Source organism: Furipterus horrens, unplaced genomic scaffold, assembly GCF_987537825.1.
Source record: "Furipterus horrens unplaced genomic scaffold, mFurHor1.1.pri manual_scaffold_5, whole genome shotgun sequence".
Taxonomy (NCBI): Eukaryota; Metazoa; Chordata; class Mammalia; order Chiroptera; family Furipteridae; genus Furipterus; species Furipterus horrens.
Genome location: NW_028327175.1, coordinates 169382446 through 169404370, shown reverse-complemented (window position 1 = coordinate 169404370; position 21925 = coordinate 169382446). Strand labels below are relative to the sequence as shown.

Sequence of the window (21925 nt, the reverse complement as noted above, 5' to 3'; positions counted from 1 at the left end):
TTGTCACACACATACAGATGAACAAGATAAGCTTCAGGAATGGCCTGACCATTCATGTTTGCTGCTTTATGTTAGTGTAAGCATACGCTAAAACATTCATTAGCTGAGTCCCAAAACAGTGAAAAAAATCTTTGTTAGCCGAAAAATTCATTAGCAGGGTCATTCGTTAGCTGAGGTAACACTGTATATAGTATATAGGAAGTATAGACAAGATATCTATCTATCTATCTCTAACTATCTGTCTGTCTACCATCTGCCAAAAAAAGCCTCATCAAAAAGGCAGCTTTTGATACAGAAAAAATAAGGCTATTTTTCTAGGGCGAATGTACAAATCCTGCTAAGGTTTCAAAGAAGAGCTCCTTTTTTGGCCTTAGAGATTGACTTCAGAAATATTGGAACCATATTTTCTTTTATGTAGTGACTGAGGAAAATCTTTCCCATTTATAAAAATATGGCACATTTGAGAAACAGATTTAATTTCATCCTGTATGTAGTGGATGATTATAGCCTATGTGCTGCATCATGCCAAGTTTTGTAGCTACTAAATAAATACAAAAGTAAATAAGAAAAGGTGACTTTTGAGAAAGGCCTGAGGAAAAGAGAATCTTCAGAAATGGAGGGATGTGGGTAGATTGGAGAATTCCAAGAAGACAGAAGAGAAAGAAGAAAGCAAAAGTTCCGGGTTGGGACCATGCCTAGTCAGGATGTCTAAAGTGGAGAGAACAATGCAGAGAGTGAAGGTGATGGGGAAGCAGATCTTATATAGAGTCTGGGACTGCAATGGGAAGCTGCTCATTAGACATGATCTGACTTATGTGTTATGAAGATCATTCTCACTTCAAAGAGTGACAAGAATAAGACTAGAGAAGGGCAAGGGCAGGAGAAGGGAGACCAGTTAACAGGCTATTACAATAATCTATGTGCAAAAGATAATTGTAGCTTGGGCATTAAGTGAGTGAGTTTTAGTTTTATTTTAAATAGAAAGCCAACAGACCAGATGTAGGGTGACCAAAAAAAGAGTAGAATAAAGGATGAAAACAAGAGTTTTGACCTAAGCAAATAGAAGAAAGGAGAGATACTAGGTCAGGGAGCATATCAGGATTCCATCTGGATAAGTTTAAGTTTTGAGATGTCCATTGGTCATCCAGACAGAAATCAAATAAGCAGTCAAGTTTAAGGAAATGTTCATTATAGATCTGAATCTGAAGTTGCCAACATATAGATGATATTTGAATGAATACAGATAGAAAATAATTTTTTTACATGTTCAAATATTTTGAGTTTTGTTGACACTGGAGCTTTTTCAAAATATGTTGTCATGACACAGGTATACTCTAGGGCAGGTGTAACACTTGGAGTGGTTGACTGCAAAGTTTAGTAAAATGAAGACTTTATTACATGACAGCTGTGTTTTCACTGCCTAGTTTGAAAACAGAAGATAACACCAGAGGAAAACATCTCATCATTTTGGTTGCTTATTTTAAATCTTTATTATGAGTTTTATTTTATCCTATAACTAGTTCAAATTTTCACATGATTAAAGAATTTTCATGGCTATCAGAATAGGACTTGAGCTAGAGAGTCCCTGCAGATACCTCCTTCTACAGTCCCTCAAATCTTGGTTTAACCCACACAGTTATCATCTTTAGGTAAGAGTTCTTCTAGATGACTATGATTCTGGCTTGCAGCTTTGAGAGAAGCATCATTAGAATTATCCACCTTCTGATAACCTAACAAGGAGATCTGGAGCCAGAATACATGATGGGAGTACTTCATGCTAAAAGCCTACTAACATAGTTCTTGAGAAGTTTCAACATTCTAGCCAGTCTGGCCAGATGAGTCAGAAGAAGGAATCTGTTGAGGCATTCCTGGAATCATACTGGAAGTATCAGGCAGACATTTCTGCTTCAAGAACTCCTTTTCAAGGGGTTTTGTGTTCTCTTGCATGAATATGGTCTTCTTTGTGGAACTAGAAACAGATACCAGTGGCTAAATAGAAAACAAAAAAAGCAAAAAAGTCACTAGCAGAGACTAAAACACACCTGGTATGGCAAGAACACAATATTGCCATTTTCATGCTGGAGAATAAGAACAAAATGGAGACAGACTTGCTCTAGCAAAGCATAAAACAAGAACCTGATAGGATCAAGATGAGTCAGCAATCATTTAACTGTCTGCCAGAACAAAGCTAAACACCTTTTAAAGAAAAACATAATCTAGCTTCCTACAAAGTATCCTCTACAATGTTCAGCATACAAATAATACTGATTAGATATGTGAAGAAGTAGGAAAATTTGGACTATATTCTAGAGAAACAGAATTTAATAGAAACAGAGCCTCATGACAAAAATGATTGAATTAGCAGATAAGGACTTAAAACAGCTATTACATACATTTTCAAAAATTTAAAGGAGAAAAATAAACATAATGAGTGAAAAGATAGAGTATATATCAGCAGAGAAAATTGAAATTATAGAAACGAACCAGATAGAAATTCTAGAATTGAAAAGCTTAATAACCAAAATAAAAAAAGTGTACTGAATCCCTAATCACTAATGTCCTTGGATATCGGACATTGCAGAAGAAAGGGTCAGTAAACTTGAAGACAGATCAATAGAAATCATCCAAACTGAGGCACGAGATTTAAAAGCTTGAAAAAATGGACAGTCTTATTGATCTCTGACAATAATAAAGAGTTTAATATCCATGGAATTTCAGTCCATGGTTGAGGTCGGAATCCTTGGAGCTTAAACTCTACTGGCCACCTCTACCTCTGTATTTGCCCAGAAGTCCCAAAAGTCCATTTGGCAATTGACCTTGTGGGGCACTGCAGAGAGGTCTGTGAAGTACTTGCCCACAGGATCTGTAAGACCCTCCTAACTTCAAAGTGCTGTGAGTCTATGCAGCATATATGTGTTTTAATTCTATAAAAATGTATTCTAACACATTTGTATGGCTCATATCTTTATAAACAAAGGGATTGTTTTCAGACTTAGAAACAGAATTATGGGTTATTTACACAAAGCTGCCTCTGCTTAATGAAAAGAAACCAATACGAGGACAACTTTTGCCAGCTCTCTTCTAGGTCTGACACAAATGCCATCTCCTCCGTGAATCTCTTCTTGATTGCTATAATTGGATATGATCTCTACCACACATAGTACTCTGTCTGTTTCTACTCCTCTTCTGACATATCCACTGGACCAGTAGTATTCAATCTATGGTACTCAAGGGCTTTCTAAGGTATATGCAAGCAATGATGGTTTTAAGATATTAACAAAAATCTTGCAAAGCTTTGAGTAAGTATGCACAGGCCAATCAACTAAATCAGTAGGCCTGCTGAAATCTTATGCAACCCATCCTGGGCCTATTTAAGACCAGGTTTTACAGCACTCGTGACACAAAATCTGAAGGTGATCAATAGCAAGAAAATAGTTTGCAATTCACCTTTAGTCACCAAGAAACCAAAACTTAGAATCTTTTCTTATTTCATGTACCCCAATCTCTTTGCTCTTTATCTAGTTCTTTAATTTATACTAGCAGAGTAACTTGCATTTGAATGACATGGCTCTCTCTGATTAAGTAAGCGATAAATTCAGCTTTATGTTAGAGCACTGTTGGGTTCTCTTTTTTTCTTTCTAATGAAGGGAATCAATGTCCACAACTACAACTTACATATGAATTCTTTCCTAAAACCAAGAACTTGCACATAGTCCAGGCATCATGCTGGTTCTCATGTCCCATCTTCCCTTACAGCTGACTTTCTCACACTTTGCAAAAAGTAACATACATTTTACTCATCAAAATCTTGCTAAGGAATATTGCTACAGGGCATAAAACCCCTCAAGTGCAACACAAAGGGGCAATTCAAAATATTTATGTGAGCAAATTTTTCCTAATAAAGGCACTATTAAACCAGGGTGGGGGTTTGGGAATCTTTCTGTTAACAGTGAAGCATGTAATTAGGAAAGGATTTGAGTTAGCAGCAAGGTTATGCAAACTTTTGCTTAATGCTCTCACCTCTTGCCTCTCCCAACAACAGTTCTAAGACTATTCTTATGGGATGGCTCACTTAGACTACTGTTTAACAATAGTAAAAAATCTCTTTGTTTTGATTTATTTATAAAACATCCAGGCTTTTAAAAGAGATCTATTATTTCTTTAAGAGGAAAGCTGAGCATATTTGTATAAATGTAAATAAGCTTAATACTTTCATCAAAGTGGGCTTGGAAAACTAGCAAAATATAGTTACTTGTATAAGATTGCATTAAAGCTTCTAACATACGGATATAGTGATAGTTATAAAGATGTCAGATATCAAGCCCAATAAGTGAATTTCCTATCTGGTATCATGTACTTTGTAGAAAACACAGAATGACACATTTTCAAAAGATTGTGGCAAAAATTTTGGAGATGCTTTTCAGACAAACTATTTCCAGCTATTCTAAGTTATTAATTTATAACCACTATAATGGCATCACAGAGGTGGAATCTGTGGCTTGATACATAAATAAATAGCATATACTCTTTACTTAAGTAAATAGTATAGAATAATTAAAATAATATACCTGAAGTATATAATTATAGCCATATTTCGTTTCTGTAAAATAGTGAATAATTTTTTTAAAAGGTTCAAAGGATCTTGTATAAAAATATATTTGTTCCAAGTGACATATTAGATTTTTTAATGTAATTTTTTTTAAACCAGTAACATCTAAGGTATTTCCTAAATCCAAAATAGAACTACCTTTAAACATTTTCTTTTTTCATTGACAGTATAAACATATAAACACGGAAAAAAATGGAGGTTAATGGGGGCTGCAATGTTAAGTAGGACAGACAGCAAATCAAGGCAGGGAGGAGGAGGGAGGGATGTCTCACCCACTAACTCAGCAGTCCTGAGCCTGGTCTGATAATATTGCCATGTGTTCCAACATCACAAGAAACACCATGCTAACAGGGGAGGAGGGCAGTCCTTGAAATTCTATGTATCATTTCCACTATCTTGGAAAGAAAGCCTTTGAAACTGTGCTTTCATCCCAAGACCTGAAAGGCAGGAAAGGGTCCATAGTGCCCAAAGGAAGAAACCCATAAAATAACCTTGGTTAATTACCTACCTCTGGTTACTATCTGTTCTATGAGGAAGTCCCTAATGCTTACAGAAGGAGCCCATTAATAACTCTCGGTAACTGCCCCAGCTTTAATTAACTGCCTCCTGTCACATAACTCTTTTATAACAAGATGAACAAATGGAGTCTGGAGCAAGATAGAGATTCAGGCTAGCAGACCCCCACAAATACCTAACTTTGGGTAGTCACATCTCCCACAGTAAAGCTGGCACCACCTTTACCTGTCAATCAATATGTAACTTCTTCATCCTCATTCCCCTCAACTATATAAGTCCTTAGAACAAAGGACCTGGAGCGTGCTTGCCACCCCAGCCTTTGGCCACCCTTACTTTCACAGCCTTTATCCTGCTCTGCCTATGCTTTTCACCCCCACCTTAGCTAGGCCTGTTCTCTTCCATGAAAATGGATCACCAATAAACCCTGCTTGCACACTAATAGACTTCCTGGTCTATAATTCTTTACTGTGTTGGCAAGAAGAACCGAGTTCTATCCGTAATATCAACTTGCTTTACACTGACCAGGATGACTATGGATTTCCTGGTGTGACCACTGGGATGTGTGCACCCAATGCCGAGTTCCTCCTCCCTATCTGGTGACACTTTTCACACTCCTGTTGAATCTGATACTCTTCTTGCTTCAGCATTTCTGTCATTTTGGTTTCCTTGAGGCTATTATCATATTCCTCCTTCAACTGGATCTTCTCCTGCCTGTTCTGGGGTAATGTGACAAAGTTGACTCAGATTAGCCCCTGGGAAGCATGCACAAAGGGGCCCTCTCTCCCTGGGATTGGCCTCAGGCCCTTCAGGTGTCCTGAATAAGCTCCTGTTATGAGCTTTAGCCTATTAGTAGCTCCAAACCCACCAACTCCATCGCTCCTGTGGGTTGGATTCCTTCTTCAGCCCCTCTAGACTCCCTACACTTCTAGGATATCTGGGCCTAAGCCACACTCATAAGGTGAATAAACCAAAAAACTCCCCCAGCTCCAGAATTCTGCCTTAAATTTCATATCACCCTGAGAAAACTAGAAAGCCCTCCCCAATCTGACCCATGCGCATACACACCTCTTCGTTGGCTTTAGTGATTTTCCTGTAATGATAAAGCCAGTGAGCCAGGTGCTCTATGGGGTCACTGGGTCTAACCTTTGCCACCTCTGCCAGTGCCTGGGTAAGGCAATTTCCAAAGCACCTCTTCAGGTAGTCAGTTTCCATCCTGTGGGCTTGGGACACATCAAAAGAGTCACAGTATTTTACAAATCTAATTTGATTTTAAAAATGGACATATTCCAACCAATTGATGGGGGAACTCAAGAGTTGGAAAATTTTAGTTTTAGGTAATAGTCAATAAGCTTAGTAGTTAATGCATATAAAAAGCTATCGTTTCAGGAACTGAAGGTACAGCCCACCGTGACTCCAGGAGACCACAAGCACTTCAACCTTTGTGCTCCAAAAGAGACCATAAACAATCAAGATGGTATCTGAGCCATTGTATTCCAGGGAGAGACATCCCAACTCCCAGGACACAGATAAAATCACCCAGGACACACAACCCAGACAGAAAACCACCAGCCAACAGAGGAAAGGATGTTAGGGAAACTATCTGATTACCCTCTTTCCTGAATTCCAAATCCCTTACCTACACTTTTTCCTCCTTATAAAAAAGTTGGCTAACTTGAAAGGAAATGTAAGATGGTCTGTTATGATACGTAACCTGCCATCTTCTCACATCGCCAGCCATCTGAATAAAGTACCCATAAGGACTCAATCCCTGTCTATGCTTATTGGTTCTGATAGTGACAGGCAGCACAAATGATGGCTTTTCTGGTTTCACAATTAGGATTCATTTCAGGATAAATATGAGATGTTTCTGGGTCCCACCTTTCCCCAAGAATCAATAAATACATACATGCCAATAGCTCCAATATTCCACTCTCTATTTTTTAAGCAGGAAGCTACTTTAGGTTGAGTTGATGCCCCTAGATTCACTATTAATGAGATTTCAAGAGCTGGAAGCAGTATAGCCTGAGTTAGACCACAAATAGGAGTGGTATCGTGCAGCAGTATGAACCCAGACTCTGGGATCAGATAGACCAAGTTCCAGTCCTGCTTCTGTAATGTATTAGCTGTGCGGTCTTCAGCAAGTCACCAATCTCTGTGAGCCTTGGTTTCTCACCTGTAAAACAGAATAACAAAGGCATGTGCCTCATAACTGTGAGGATTAAAAGAGATAATGAATATATAAAAAGCATTAAGGCTGGCACATACTGTTTAATGAATATTAGCTATTACAGTGGAAGGCTGTGATATGAAATGGCCTAGCACCTGGCCTATTCCTGACTAACTCCATATTCCTGAAGTTTATGTACTTTAAGTTCAGGTGAGTTACTAATAAAGTGACTAATAAAGACTTAAATCCAGTCTTAACATTTTCTGGAGGCATTATGCAGTTTAAGGAAGGAAAGGTAAATAGATACGTACACAGATATGAGTATATATCTCATAGCTTTGCCCAATGCAGAGGCCTAGAAGCAAAACACCTTAGAAGCAATGAGCACACTGAGCATACAGAATTTGTCTTTAAATAGCTGTCACTACTTAAAAGAAATCAGGGCTTCTTGAAGAAATAGTTAATTCCAAGGTTGAGGCAGGAAAAGTCCAATAAAACTGGAACATTTTGTTGTCCCAGAAAGAAAATGTTGAAAAACAAAACATCTGAGGACACAGGTGCCAACTTGAAGGGACTGCTACTGACCAAATCTGGGGTAATTTAATCATCGAAATACATAATGACTGTAATGGATTATAACTAATTGAGTAAAATAAGAATCCACGAGTCCATATAAAAATAAATAACTTCTGGCCAAGAGGGAGGTCTAGACAGACACGCCGAGTCTCCCTCCACAACTAAGAAAAACTACAACTACCTCAAAACTAGACACAACCAGAAGTTCCAGAAAACCAAGCTGCATGGAAGTTCAACAAACAAAAATATAAAGAAGAAATACTCATCCAGACAGAAGGGGCAGAGCCGAGGCAGAGGGTACGAAGTGTGGTGCCAGCAACAGCGGTGGCAGTGTTAGGCCAGTGGAAAGCGCAAACATTTAAAAAAGTCATGAGGGACACCTGGGGAGCACTCCCAGCACCAGATCAGACCGCGCAGCTCACAGTCCCAGAGCTGGGGAAAATAAAGCCTCATTGCTTCTGACTGTGCAAATCAGTGGGGGTGGGGGCAGAGAAACAAACTACCAGCCTCTTGTCAGAGTCCACTTGTTTAAAGGGCCCCCATGGTCCTAGAAGATCTGAAGATCACCCACTCTGGGAACAATTGCCAGGGAAACAGCTAGAGAGGCTGTCCCATACAGAAGTGGGAGAAGTGCCTGGAAAAGAGGTGAGTGCTGAGCAAGTGGCATTGTTCCCCCTCAGACACCTCCCCCCCACACAGCACCACAACATGGTGAAATGGGTCACCTTGTACTGAAAATACCTAAGGCTCCGCCCTGTACAACGTCACAGTTGTGACAGTTACACCTAAGACACAGGGGCAAAGAAACACAGGAGCCTGTCAAGATGAGGGGACAGAGAAGTATGGCCCAAAAGAAGGAACGGTCAAGGTTCCAGTGGGAGAACTAAGTGATGAGGAGATAGCCAACCTAATAGATGTAGAATTCAAAACACTGGTGATAAAGATGCTCACAGGCTTGACAGATATGCTTAAGTACAACAAACACATAGGGAAGGAGTGAAGGATATGCTAAATGAAATGAAGAAAAAGCCGCACAAAACCAATGGTTAAAGGGAAGGAAACTGGGGTTCAAATCAATGATTTGGAACATAAGAAAGAAAAAAGTAGTTAGCCGGTACAGAATGAGGAAATAAGAATTGAAAAAAATGAGGAGAGGCTTAGGAACCTCTGGGACAAATTTAAACATGCTGACATCCAAATCACAGGGGTGCCAGAAGGAGAAGAGGAAGAGCAAGAAATTGAAAACTTGTGTGAGAAAATAATGAAGGAAAACTCCCCAAATTTGGCAAAGGAAATAGACATGCAGGTCCAGGAAGCACAGAGAGTCCCAAACAAGCTAGACCCAAGGAGGACCACACTGAGACACATCATAATTAAAATGCCAAAGTTTCGAGATAAAGAGAGAATCTTAAAAGCAGCAAGAAAAAAGCAAAGAGTTACCTACAAAGGGGTTCCTGTTAGACTCTCAGCTGATTTCTCAAAAGAAACTTTGCAGGCAAGAAGAGAGTGGAAAGGAGTATTTAATGTGATGGAAAGCAAGGACTTACAACCAAGATTACTCTATCCAGCAAGCTATCATTTAGAATGGAAGGGTAGATGAAGTGCTTCCCTGACAAGGTAAAGCTGAAGGAGTTCATCATCACCAAGCCATTATTATATAAAATGTCAAAGGAACTTACTTAAGAAAAAGATCAAAATTATGAATATTAAAATGACAACAAACTCACCACTATCAACAACTGAATCTAAAAAATGAAAACAAAATAAAACTAAGCAAACCATAATAGGAACAGAATAATACATGAGGGGGTCATTTGGAGGGTCGTCAACTGGGAGGGAGAAGGAAGGGAAATGAGGAAATGGCGCAGGGATTAAGAAGCATAATTGGTTGGTACAAAATAGACAAGGGGGAGTTAAGAATAATATAGGAAAGGGTGAAGCTAAAGAACTTGTATGCATGACCCATGGACATGAACTAACGGGAGTGGGATTGCTGGAGGAAAGTGGGGTACTGGGCAGAGCAGAACAAAGGGGGGAAAATTGGGACTACTGTAACAACATAATCAATAAAATATACTTTAAAAAAGAACAATGGGGCCATGCTTCGTGCCCTGCGCTGCCTAGACTAGCAAACAATACAGTCAGGATGGCTAAAGGTGATCCCAAGAAGCCAAAGGGCAAGATGTCTGCTTATGCTTTCTTTGTGCAGACTTGCAGAGAGGAACATAAGAAGAAAAACCCGGAGGTTCCTGTCAATTTTGCAGAATTTTCTAAGAAGTGCTCTGAGAGGTGGAAGACAATGTCGGGGAAAGAGAAATCTAAATTTGATGAGATGGCAAAGGCAGATAAAGTATGCTATGATCGGGAAATGAAGGATTATGGACCAGCTAAAGGAGGAAAGAAGAAGAAGGACCCTAATGCCCCCAAAAGGCCACCGTCTGGATTCTTCCTATTCTGTTCAAAATTCCATCCCAGGATCAAATCCACAAACCCTGGCATCTCTATTGGAGATGTGGCAAAGAAGCTGGGCAAGATGTGGAATAACTTAAGTGACAGTGAAAAGCAGCCGTATAACAATAAGGCTGCAAAGCTGAAGGAGAAGTATGAGAAGGATGTCGCTGACTATAAGTCTAAAGGAAAGTTTGATGGCGCAAAGGGTCCTGCTAAAGTTGCCTGGAAAAATGTTGAAGAGGAAGACGAAGAAGAGGAGGAGGAGGAGGAATAAAAATCTCTTTATCTGTCTCCTTGTGAATACCTTAGAGTAGGGGAGCGCCATAATTGACACAGCTCTTACTTGAGAGGTGTGTGTTGCCCTCATTAGAAATAATTATACAATTGGATCATGATCATATGTAGTCTTTCAAAGTGCTCTAGAAATTGTCAGTGGTTTACATGAAGTGGCAGTGGGTGTCTGGAGCACCCTGAATCTGTATCAAAGTTGTACATATTTCCAAACATTTTTAAAAGGAAAAGGCTCTCGTGTTCTCCTCACTCTGTGCACTTTGCTGTTGGTGTGACAAGGCATTTAAAGATGTTCCTGGCATTTTCTTTTTTAATCTGTAAGGTGGTGTTAACTATATGGTTATTGGCTATAAAACCTGAGTTATCCACTGTACATATCTATAGTTTGTAAAAAGAACAAAACAACCTAGACAAGCTCTTTTGATGCTCTTTGCTAGGAGTTGAGGCTGTGGGGAAGATGCCTTTTGGAGGGGCCGTAGCTCAGGGTGTGCACTGTGAGGCTGGACCTGTGGACACTGCAGTGGGCATCCATTTAGCTTCAGGTTGTCTTGTTTTTGTATATAGTGACATAGCATTCTGCCATTCTTAGGTGTGGAAAAGGCGGGGTGTCAGCTGGCATGAGAAGTGTTTGGATCTTTTTTAGTTAAGTGCAGTAGTTTTAAACTTTTTAAACAAACTAGAACTCTTCATTGTCAGCAAAGTGAAGAGTTGCTGCATAAATGGAAGTTTAAGAACCTTCTGTACTCAACACAATTTGGAACATTTTGTTATTTTTTTTTGTATGTTTAGAATGCTGAAATGTTTTTGAAGTTAAATAAACAGTATTACGTTTAAAAAAAAAGAACAATGGAAGTGAAAAATGTATAATAACAAAATTAATATTGGCTGAGCAATAAATAAATAAATAAATGGGAGAGATGGCAAGTAGAATGCCAACAAATAATAAACTTTTTAAAAATCACAATTTTATAATCATTACAGTATAACTCAATCAAACCAGAATCATCAATGAATACTAAAACTCAGTGAATATTTGACAAAGAGGATATTTACAAAGTCTCAAAGTTTCTCCCCACAAATTATATATAAAGTCTAAAGGAAAATACAGAAAGTTTATGTGATAAAACCTGCCCAACATGACCTTAACCAAGTGATTTAAGTAAACATTACTAATAAGGGACAATGACATCACATATCTTCTGATGTAATACAGTTCTTAGTGGGACATAATATATTTCTGTGGATTCCTTCCCCAAGTACGAACCTTTAATCTGATTTGAGGAAACATCAAACTAAGCCCAACTGAGAGACAGTCTACAACTGACTTGAACTCTTAAAAATGCCAAGGCCGTGAAAGGCAAAAAAAGACGAGGAACCATTTCAGATGAAGGCAGCCTAAACAGACAAAACAACTACATGCAAAATATAATCCTGGATTGGATCTGGATCAGAAAAAAATTTCTACAAAGGACACTATTAGGAAAATTGGATAAACTGAATGTGAATTGTAGATTATATAATAGAATTGCATCAAGGTCAAATTCCTGGTTTTGGTCATTGAAATATGAGTAAGAAAATGTCCTTGTTCTTAGGAAATACATAGCATGGTAGCGCTGAATAAGGCCTCCCAAATATGTCCAAAACCTAATACCTGGAACCTATGAAATATGTATAATACTTTATATGACAAGGATTTTTCAGATGTGATTAAATTAAAGATTTTGATTTGGAGAGATTATCTGGATTATCCAGGTAGGCACAATGTAATCACAGAGTCTTCATAAGAGGAATGCAGTAAGGTCAGACAGAGGGGGTGTGATGATGGAAGTAGAGGGAAAAAATGGTGATGTGATTCAGGACCATGAGCCAAGGAATGTGGGTAGCCTCTAGAAGCAGGAAAAGGCAAGGAAATTGATTCTTCCCTAGAGCCTCTAGAAGGAACCAGCCCTGCCAACAATTTGTTTTTAGCCCTGTAAGACTCATTTTGGATTTCTGACTTCAAAAACTGTTAAAGGATAAATGTGTGTTTGAGACCACTAAGTTTGGAGTATTCAGAATGAGTCACCTCAAGATGTGCCTCTGTGATATCTGGATTGTTTTTAGCTAAAGGTAACCAAGACTCTCAGGTTCAAGAGAAACTTCTGCACCTCCCCCCAACTACCTAGAAGAACTTGAACTAGGGGCTTTGCCCATAGTAAGAGATTGGCAGAGATAATATTTCTGACCTGTGCCTAGGGAAGGGAAAACTCAACGCTGAAATCTGCTCTTCTTAATGTCGTGCAATGACTTACCTCTCCTCTGACATCCCAAGGTGATCCTTAGCTCAGAATGTCATATATACCTCATTTTCCCTTTCTGTCTTAGAACCTCTCATATATGTAGGGTCTCTGACTCTCTCATATGCGCAGGGTCCCATACATATGTATAAAATTAAATTTGGTCATTTATTTTGTTAATCTGTCTCATGTCTAATTAATTATTAGACTAGCTGAAAGAACCTTGAAGGTAAAGTTTCTTCCTCCCCCACAGGGGCAGTGGTGGAGGGTGGGAATAGGGGTGTGGGTTGTCTCCTTCTGCCAATCTGTGGCCCACCTGAACCAATGTACCAGGATAAACTATCTTCTACTCCCCTCCTACTCAAGGGTGGTCCATGAAGAGCAGCACTGTATCAGCTGGGAGCTCGTTGAAATCAAGATTTTCAGGTCCCACCCCAGGCCTACAGATTCAGTCTACATTATAACAAAACCTTAGGTGACTCAAAGTCACAAATCTACTTCGCTGTTATCACTGTAGAATTGCCCTTCCCAGAGCATAGAATCACCAATTTTGCAATCCCAGGAAGTCTCTCCACTCCCAGTCCTTGGTGGTGTGTGTGTTTTGGGGGTGGGGGTGAGGGCTACCACACTGTGTAGTGTGTGGGAAACCCTTTTTGAACAAAGCATCTGCTCCAAATTGCACATTTTCAACAATAGTCTCAATGAAATATTGTTGACCTGACAGCTTGCTGCAAAAACAGAACCACAATATGAGGCTTAGAGAGGGATGGGGCAAACGGATGCTTTTACAGCTCACTCCATACCAACTCAAGGCACACTCACCAAGGGGGTGGAGCTACTTTGGAGGGAGTTTCCCAGAGCTCCTGGGAGGGTTTGCTTACACTGGTGCTCCCTATTCATGACCTTGCACTCAGTGAAGCAGGGTAATAAGCATGGGGATTGTCTTTGTTCACACTCAATTCACAGTGCTAGGCACACGGTAGGTGCTCAGTAAATATTTCTTGATTTAATCAGCTAGGGCTCTAATATTTGTGAGCCCAAGCAAGAGCTCATGCTCCCTTCCACCTGTTAGTGCCCACTCTGGCATTTACCTCAGCCACTTTTAGTGAGGCTCCTCCTGCCCAGCACTCCTGCCCCTAAATTAGAACATGGGAAATTCTAGCAGTGTGGTGCACACAATTAGGCCAGAGAAGACTGCAATGGCTCTGGCCTGGTGGGGGTTGGACGGCTTCCCAGAGGTAAAGGCACCTGAGCTGGTTCTGAAAGAAGCTAGAGCAGAGAACGCCAGCAAGTGCAAACATGCGAAGTCATGAAATACAGGACCATGGAGCTTGAAGCGATTGTCTCTTCCGGCCAGGTATCGTCAGGGGCAGGGGTGTTTTCCTAGACGGGCAGCCCTTTGAGGCTCCTCCCCATGAGCCCACTGCCCTTTTATCTCCCCCAGGGCACACTGGACTACCCACCCCATCATTCCACTCTTTGGCATCCCCATCCTCACAGCCTTTAAATTGCAAGTCTCTACTGTACTCTCAGGCCCCCTCCTCTTGGGCGCGCGTTCTCTCCTTCCTTACGGCGCACTCTTGGCTCACTCACCTGCTAGCTCCATCCTCTCTGCCGTGGGTTTCCCTTCTCCTACCACCGCCCCTGCGCGCTCTGCTCACCAGCAGTTGCCCGGATTCCAGATTACGCAGTGTCTCCTTGGCACTTGAAGTGCGCTTGCTCGTTGCCTAGCAACGGGACGCGACTCAAGAGCCATGGGTATGCGTGTTAAGGGCGCAGGCGCAGTTTGGGGAACGCTTTCCTAGGGCTTGGCTGGGGTACCGCGGCACAGGTAGTTTGGGCCGTTGGACCTGGGAGTGGTGTAGGGCTCGAGTGGGGCCCAGGCTCCTTGAGCCCAGCAAGGGTTAGTTCTTCGCCAAAGACTCGGTAGGTGCATCTGGGGCGGACTACTTCTCCTCAGCAGTAGTGAGCGGTGCCCCACGGTAGAGGGCGGGAGAGGCGGGGATGCTTCTGCGACCCTGGAAGTGAAAGGAACCCAAGCGCCCCAAATCAAGGGTTGCCAGGTGAAATGCTGGAGGCCCAGTTAAACATGCATTTCAGAGCAGTAAGGAATAATTTTTTTAGTACAAGTATAGCATAATAAGTATTATTTGTTGTTTATCTAAAATTCAAATTTAACTGGGCATCTGTGTTTTTATTTGCTAACTCTGGGAACCACACTCAAATCCCCTCCTTTCCCACCCAGCTGACCATTTTCTTCCAGGCATGGGGCAAGGGGCCTCTTTCAACTTCTCCTAACAAATTCTCCAGGCTTGATGCAGCTGGTTCTGTGGAAAGGGGCTTTCTTATATGAAAAATAACATTCCTTAAAACAACCTTCATGATACCAACAAATAGGACAACCTGGATGAAGTGGATAGAATCCTAGAAACGTACAATCTTCTAAAACTAAGGAGGACTCAGAAAATCTGAATAGACAGATTACACCTAGTGAAACTGGGGCAGTAATAATAATTTTTTAAAAATACAACAAACAAAAGCCCAGGGCTGGATGGCTTTACAGGTGAGTTTTACTAATCATTCTAAGAACTAACACCTCTCTTTCTCAAACTAGTCCAAAAAATTCAAGAAAAGGGAAGACTCCCAAGCTCATTTTACAAAGCCAGCATTATCCTAATTCCAAAACCAAATGAAGACAGTGCAGAAGAAGAAAAGTATAGGCCAATATCCCTGATGAATATAGATTTTAAAATCCTCAGCAAAATATTAGCAAACCAAATGCAGCAATACATCAAAAAGATCATACACCACGATCACATGGGATTTATTCTGGGAATGCAAGTTTGGTACAACATTCCCAAATCAATAACCGTGATATACCACAGAGAAAATGGAAAATAAAAACCACATGATCATATCAATAGATTCAAGACAAGCACTTAATAAAATCCAGCACCAATTTATGATGAAAACTCTCTGCAAAGTGGGACTAGAGGCAACATACCTACACTTAATAAAGGCCATATATGACAGGCCCACTGCCAGCATCATACCCAACAGGCAAAAACTACAAGCATTCCCCTTAAGATCGGGAACAAGACAGATATGTCCACTTTCACTTCTCTTATTTAACAGCAGTGGAAGTCCTAGACATACCAATCAGATAAGAAGCAAAAATAAAGGCATCCAAATTGGAAAGGAAGAAGTAAAACTGTCATTTGCAGATGACATGGTACTGTATATAGAGAATCCTACATATTCCACCAGAAATTACTAGAACTGGTACATGAATTTAGTAAAATAGCAGGATACAAAATTAAGATCCAGAAATCAGTCGCATTTTTATATGCCAACTATGAACTATCAGAAAGAGAAATTAAGAAAACAATCTCATTCACAATTACTTCAAAAGGAATAAAATTCCTAGGAATAAATTTAACCAAAGGTGTAAAAAACCTGTACTCAGAAAGTTGTAAGACACTGAAGAAGAAAATTAAAGAAGATACAAATAAGTGGAAACACATATTGTGTTCATGGATAATAAGAATTAACATCATTAAAATGTCCATACTACCCAAAGCAATGTATAGATTCAATGCAATTCCTATTAAGTGATCAATGACATATTTCACTAGAACATATATTTCAAAAATTTATATAGAGCCATAAAAGACTCTGAAAGCAATAGCAATCTTGAGAAAGAAGAACAAAGTTGGAACACTACCTAATATCAAACTATACTTTAAGACCATAGTAATCAAAACAGCATGGTACTGGCATAAAAATAGACATAGATCAATAGAACAGAATAGAAAGTCCAGAAGTAAGCCCACACCTTTATACTCAATTGATATTTGACAGAGGAAATAAGCACATACAATAGGCTAAAGATAGTTTATTCATTAAATGATGTCGGGAAAATTGGAGAGATATGCACAGAAAAATGAAATGACCATTTTCTTAAGCCACACACAAGAATAAATTCAAAATAAAGATTAAATATTAGACTCAAAACCATAAAAATCCTAGAAGAAAGCATAGGCAGTAAAATCTTGGACACTGCTCATAGCAATATTTCTTCTGATATAGCTCCTCAGGAAAGGGAAACAAAAGAAAAAATAAACAAATGGGACTACATCATACTAAAAAGTTTTTGCACAGCAAAAGAAACCATCAACAAAATAGACAACCCACAGAATAGGAGAACGTATTTACCAATGTATCTAATAAGGAGTTAATATCTAAAATTTATAAAGAACTTATAAAACTCAATACCAAAAAATAAACAAACAATTCAACTAAAAAAATGGGCAGAGGACCTGAATACACACTCCTAAGAGAACATACAAATAGCCAATAGATATATGAAAAGGTACTCAATGTCACTAATCATCAGAGAAATGCAAATTAAAACCACAATGAGCTATCACCTCACACTGGTCAGAGTGCTCATCATCAATAAATCAACAAACAAGTGCTGGCAAGGATGGGGAGAAAGCAGAACACTTTTACACTGTTGGTGAGAATGCAGATTGTGCAGTCACTGTGGGAAGCAGTATGGAGGTACCTCAAAAAGTTAAAAATGAAACTGTCTTATGACCCAGTGATTCCACTCCTGGCAACTTATCCAAAGAAACTCGAAACACTAATTCAAAAGAATATAAGCACCCCTATGTGCATTGCAGCATTATTTACAATAGTCAAGATTTGGAAGTAGCCCAAGTCCATTAGTAGATGAGTGTATAAAACAACTATGGGACATTTACACAATGGAATACTACTTGGCTATAAAAAACAAGAAAATTTTTCCCACCACAATAGCATGAATGGACCTGGAGAATATTATGATAAATGAAATAAGCCAGTCAGAGAGAGAAATACCATATGATTTCACTCTTAGGTGAAATCTAATGAACAAACTGAACAAACAAGTAAAACAGAGACAGACTCACAGAGAACAGACTGATAGCTCTGGTGGGGGAGTTGAAGGGTGGAGGGATCAAGCAAAGAAGAAAAAGAGCTTCATGGACATGGATGCGGTATGGTTATTGAGGGGGGAGGGCGGTGGATGGATATGGGAGAGGTTATAAGGGGGATAAATGGTAATAAAACACAATAAAATAAATAAATAAAAATCAACGTTCATGAGATGGGTATTATTGCAATTTTATGGACTGGAAACACATCAGGCAAGGTAATGAGACTCAGGTGGGTTCTTCCATAATGCAATGCACCCATAGATCTGAGACTGACCCTCAATGTGTACCTACTCTTAGGCCAGAGGCTTCTACTTTAGGGACCATGGTCCTCTTCCCATGAATTATCTTTTTGGAGAAGCACTAAGGATCTGTATCCCTTTTTTTTTTTAATGTGTTTTATTAATTATACTGTTATAGTTGTCCCAATTTTCCTTCCCTCTGCTCCCCTCCACCCAGTGGCCCCCCTCCCTCCAGTTGTCCCTCCCTTTTAGTCCACGTCCATTGGTTGTGCATATAGTTCTTCTCAACATCTTCCTGTCTACTCCATTCCCTCCTACTATGCTTCTTAATTCCTGTACCATCTTCCTCCCTTCCACCCTTCCCCCACCCTGCTGACCTCCCCCCAATATGTTCCCCATACCTATAGTTCTTTTTCCACTCTCGTTGCCTATTTAGTTTGCCTTTGTTTCAATTCCTTAGCTTCTGTTGTTGGTTCTTGTGATGCAGTTTTCATTTTAATGTTCATAGTTTTGATCCTCCTTCTTCTAAACCAGTCCCTTTAACATCTCATATAATAGTGGTTTGGATCTAATGAACTGTTTCGGTTTTATTTTGTCCTGGAAGCACTTTCTCTGCCCTTCTATTCTGAAGGACAATTTTGCTGGATAGAATATTCGTGGTTGTAGGTTTTAGATTTTCATTATTTTGAATATTTCTTGCCAGTCCCTTCTTGCCTGCAGGGTCTCCCTTGAGAAGTCAGCTGATAGTCTAATTGGGACCCCTTTGTACATGATTCTTTTCTTCTCTCTTGCTGCTTTTAAGATTCCCTTTTTATCTTTAATTTTTGACAATTTGATTATAATGTGTCTTGGAGTGGTTCTCCCTGGGTCCAGTTTTTCTGGAACTCTCTGTGCTTCCTGGACCTGTAAGTCTATTTCCTTCCCCAATTTTGGCAAGTTCTGCTTTATTATATTTTTACTTAATTTTTTAATGTCTAGTACTTCTTCTTCGCCCTCTGGCAATCCTATAATTCTTATGTTCAATCTCTGATAGCTGTCCCAGAGGTTTCTGATCCTCTTCTCACTTTCCTTGCTTTCTGTTTCCTCTTTCCACACTGGTTGACTGTTCCTTCTCTATGTTCCAGTTTGTTCATTTGAACTCTGGATTTTATTTTCTCACCATTTGTCTCATATGTGGCTTTGTTTTTTTTAGTATGAGTGGTTTTCAATCCTTTCTTGTCTTTTTCCAAATCTTTTGTTAATTCTGTAAGCCACCTTATAACAATAGCTCTGAACTGAGCCTCTGACAGGTTTCTTATTTGTTCATCTGTCAGATTCTTCATCTGTTGCCTGGTGAGCTGCTCCACCGGGATTTCTATAGTTGTCTGCCTCATTTTGACAGATTTGCGTTTTGCTTTGCTTCTTGGGCCGGCTATAGGGGGTGGAGCCTGTGTACTACTCACAACCCAGCGACCGGCAGCAATCCAACAATGTTTTTCGCCACACTATGGTGCTTTGTCATCACTACCCAGTGACCGGTGGTGATCCACAACCTTTTTCACTGCACTGTGGTGCTTTGTTGCCACTACTCAGCAACTGGTGGCAATCCACAACCTATTTCACAGCGCTGTGGCACTTTGTGTGGGGGTTGAGGTCCTAGATGGATTCCTGCCGTTATTCTCAGCTGGGAGACCAAGATCTGTCCTTCTGCCCTCTGGGCCTCACCATCCAAGGCAATGCGGTGACTGCCTTTCCCAGCGTTGGGGTCGGGAGCTGCTGGGGTTCGACTGCAGCCGGGATTGCTCTCCCTGCCGTTGTCCCTGGTGCTACCGCAAACAGCACCGCCCACTTTCACTTATTCTACCTGCCCGATGAGTGCTGCTGGTTTATAACTTTGTATGTTCCATGTAGTTTTATTTTCTGGAATTTCTAGTTATCTTTTGTTTTGAAGTAGTTGTATTCCTTTCTAGTTGTAGAGGGAGACCGAGCATGTCAGTCTAAGCCTCCATCTTGGCTGGAAGTTGTATCCTTTTTTTAAAAAACAAAAATCTTACTCTGCTTCAAATGATATTGAGATGTCAGTGTAGGTTTTTTTGTTTTTTTTTTTTTGTCTTTAGAGTATATCCCACTGAAGGAGGACAGTGAAGATACTGTGCTTCAAACTCAGTTGTAATAATCCTTTTCTCTGTGGTTAAGACATCAATACCACCTTGATAAAGAGTTTGGTTCACTTGTGGCAGTTTTTATTTATTTATTTTCTTTTTTAAACTATATTTTATTGATTATGCTCTTACAGTTGTCCCAATTTCTTTTCCCTTTGTTCCCCTCTGCCCAGTATCCCCCTTCCCTCCAGCAATCCCACCCCCCCTAGTTCATATAAGTTCTGTGGGTCGTGCATATAAGTTCTGTGGCTTCACCCTTTCCTATATTATTCTTAAATCCCCCTGTCTATTTTGTACCAACCAATTATGCTTCTTAATCCCTGCACCATTTCCCTATTTCTCTCCCTTCCCCCTCCCAGCTGATAACCCTCCAAAGGATCCCCATATCTATGATTCTGTTCCTGTTCTGGTTGTTTGCTTAGTTTGTTTTTTGTTTTTATTTTTTAGATTCAGTTGTTGATAGTTGTGAGTTTGTTGTCATTTGTGGCAGCTTTCAGAGTTTCAATTTTTATGACTCCATTTGCCTACACACACAAACTCCTTTCCTCAATGCTGTTGCCAATACAAAGGATGGCATAGTATAATATACACAGTTTCTGCACCTTGCTTTTTTCCCCCCACTTGCCACAGTTCTAGAGACCATTTCCTATTTTAGAGATCTTTCTCATTTCCTTGTATACCTGCAGAGCCACCCACTGTGTTGTTCTATCTCCTCAATCCTTTAATGATGAACATTTGGATAGGATTCAGGTTTGGGTATTCTAAGTACTGGTGCAAAGTAATCATGTGTGTATTTGACTTCATATTTTTGTAAGATAGAATTCCAAAAATGAGTTTGAATGGTCAAAGGGTAAATACATATGTAATTTTCTAGATATTGTCAAACTTCTCTCTATAGGAATTATACCATTTTGTACTCTCACCACCATAGTATGAGAGAGAAGTATTGAGGTTTATGGATGAATCTCAGGAGGTCATTTTTTTTTAAGTAAGTATAGTTGTAATACAGTATTATATTAATTCCAGGTGTATGATACAGTAATTCAACATTTATATACCTTACCATGTGAGCACCACACTAAATCTAGTAATCATCTGTCGTGGTGCAAAATTATCACAATATTATTGATTATGTTCCCATCACCTTTTTTCACCTATCCACCTTCTCCCTTCTGGCAACCATCGATTTGATCTCTGTTTCTATGATTCTGTTTTGTTTTGTTTGTTTTGATTTTTAGATTTCACATATAAGCAAAACCATATGGTATTTGTCTTTCTCCAACTTATTTCATTTAGCATAATACCCTTTAGTCACTGTTTTAAAAAATGTTTGCAAAATGTTAGGTGCATTTGTCCAGAGACAGGTCTTGACACACTGGCATTCTGCCCCCTATAATTGCTTATGCCTGACATGTAATAGGTATATATATATATATATATATATATATATATATATCGGCAGCTGTCCGTCTCGAGAGACGATGGTGTAGCTTCTTAAGAGTCTATCTGCACCGCCGAGAATGGCTGTGCAGTCCGACTCGGGAGTGACACGGTATCTGTCTCCTCCCGTGTTGAATCGACATCTTGCGATGACGCTGGAGTGTCCTCTCCAGTGAAGCTGAAGCTACGGAGCCTGGGCAGGGTGATATGGAGGGTCTGCTCTTGCCCATGCAGCAGACC

At 39.9% G+C, this 21925-nt stretch overlaps 1 protein-coding gene and 1 pseudogene across 1 annotated transcript; one reads left to right on the top strand and one right to left on the bottom strand.

Moving 5' to 3' along the window:
• Window positions 1-1788: 1788 nt before the first annotated feature.
• DYDC2 (DPY30 domain containing 2) lies at window positions 1789-7295 on the bottom strand. The gene is given in 4 exon segments (XM_090279415.1): window positions 1789-1991; window positions 5721-5841; window positions 6191-6345; window positions 7032-7295. Coding segments are annotated over 3 exon segments (471 nt in total). The 5' UTR covers window positions 6338-6345; window positions 7032-7295.
• Window positions 7296-10014: 2719 nt separating this feature from the next.
• On the top strand, window positions 10015-10593 carry LOC150010366 (high mobility group protein B3 pseudogene; annotated as a pseudogene).
• Window positions 10594-21925: the final 11332 nt, after the last annotated feature.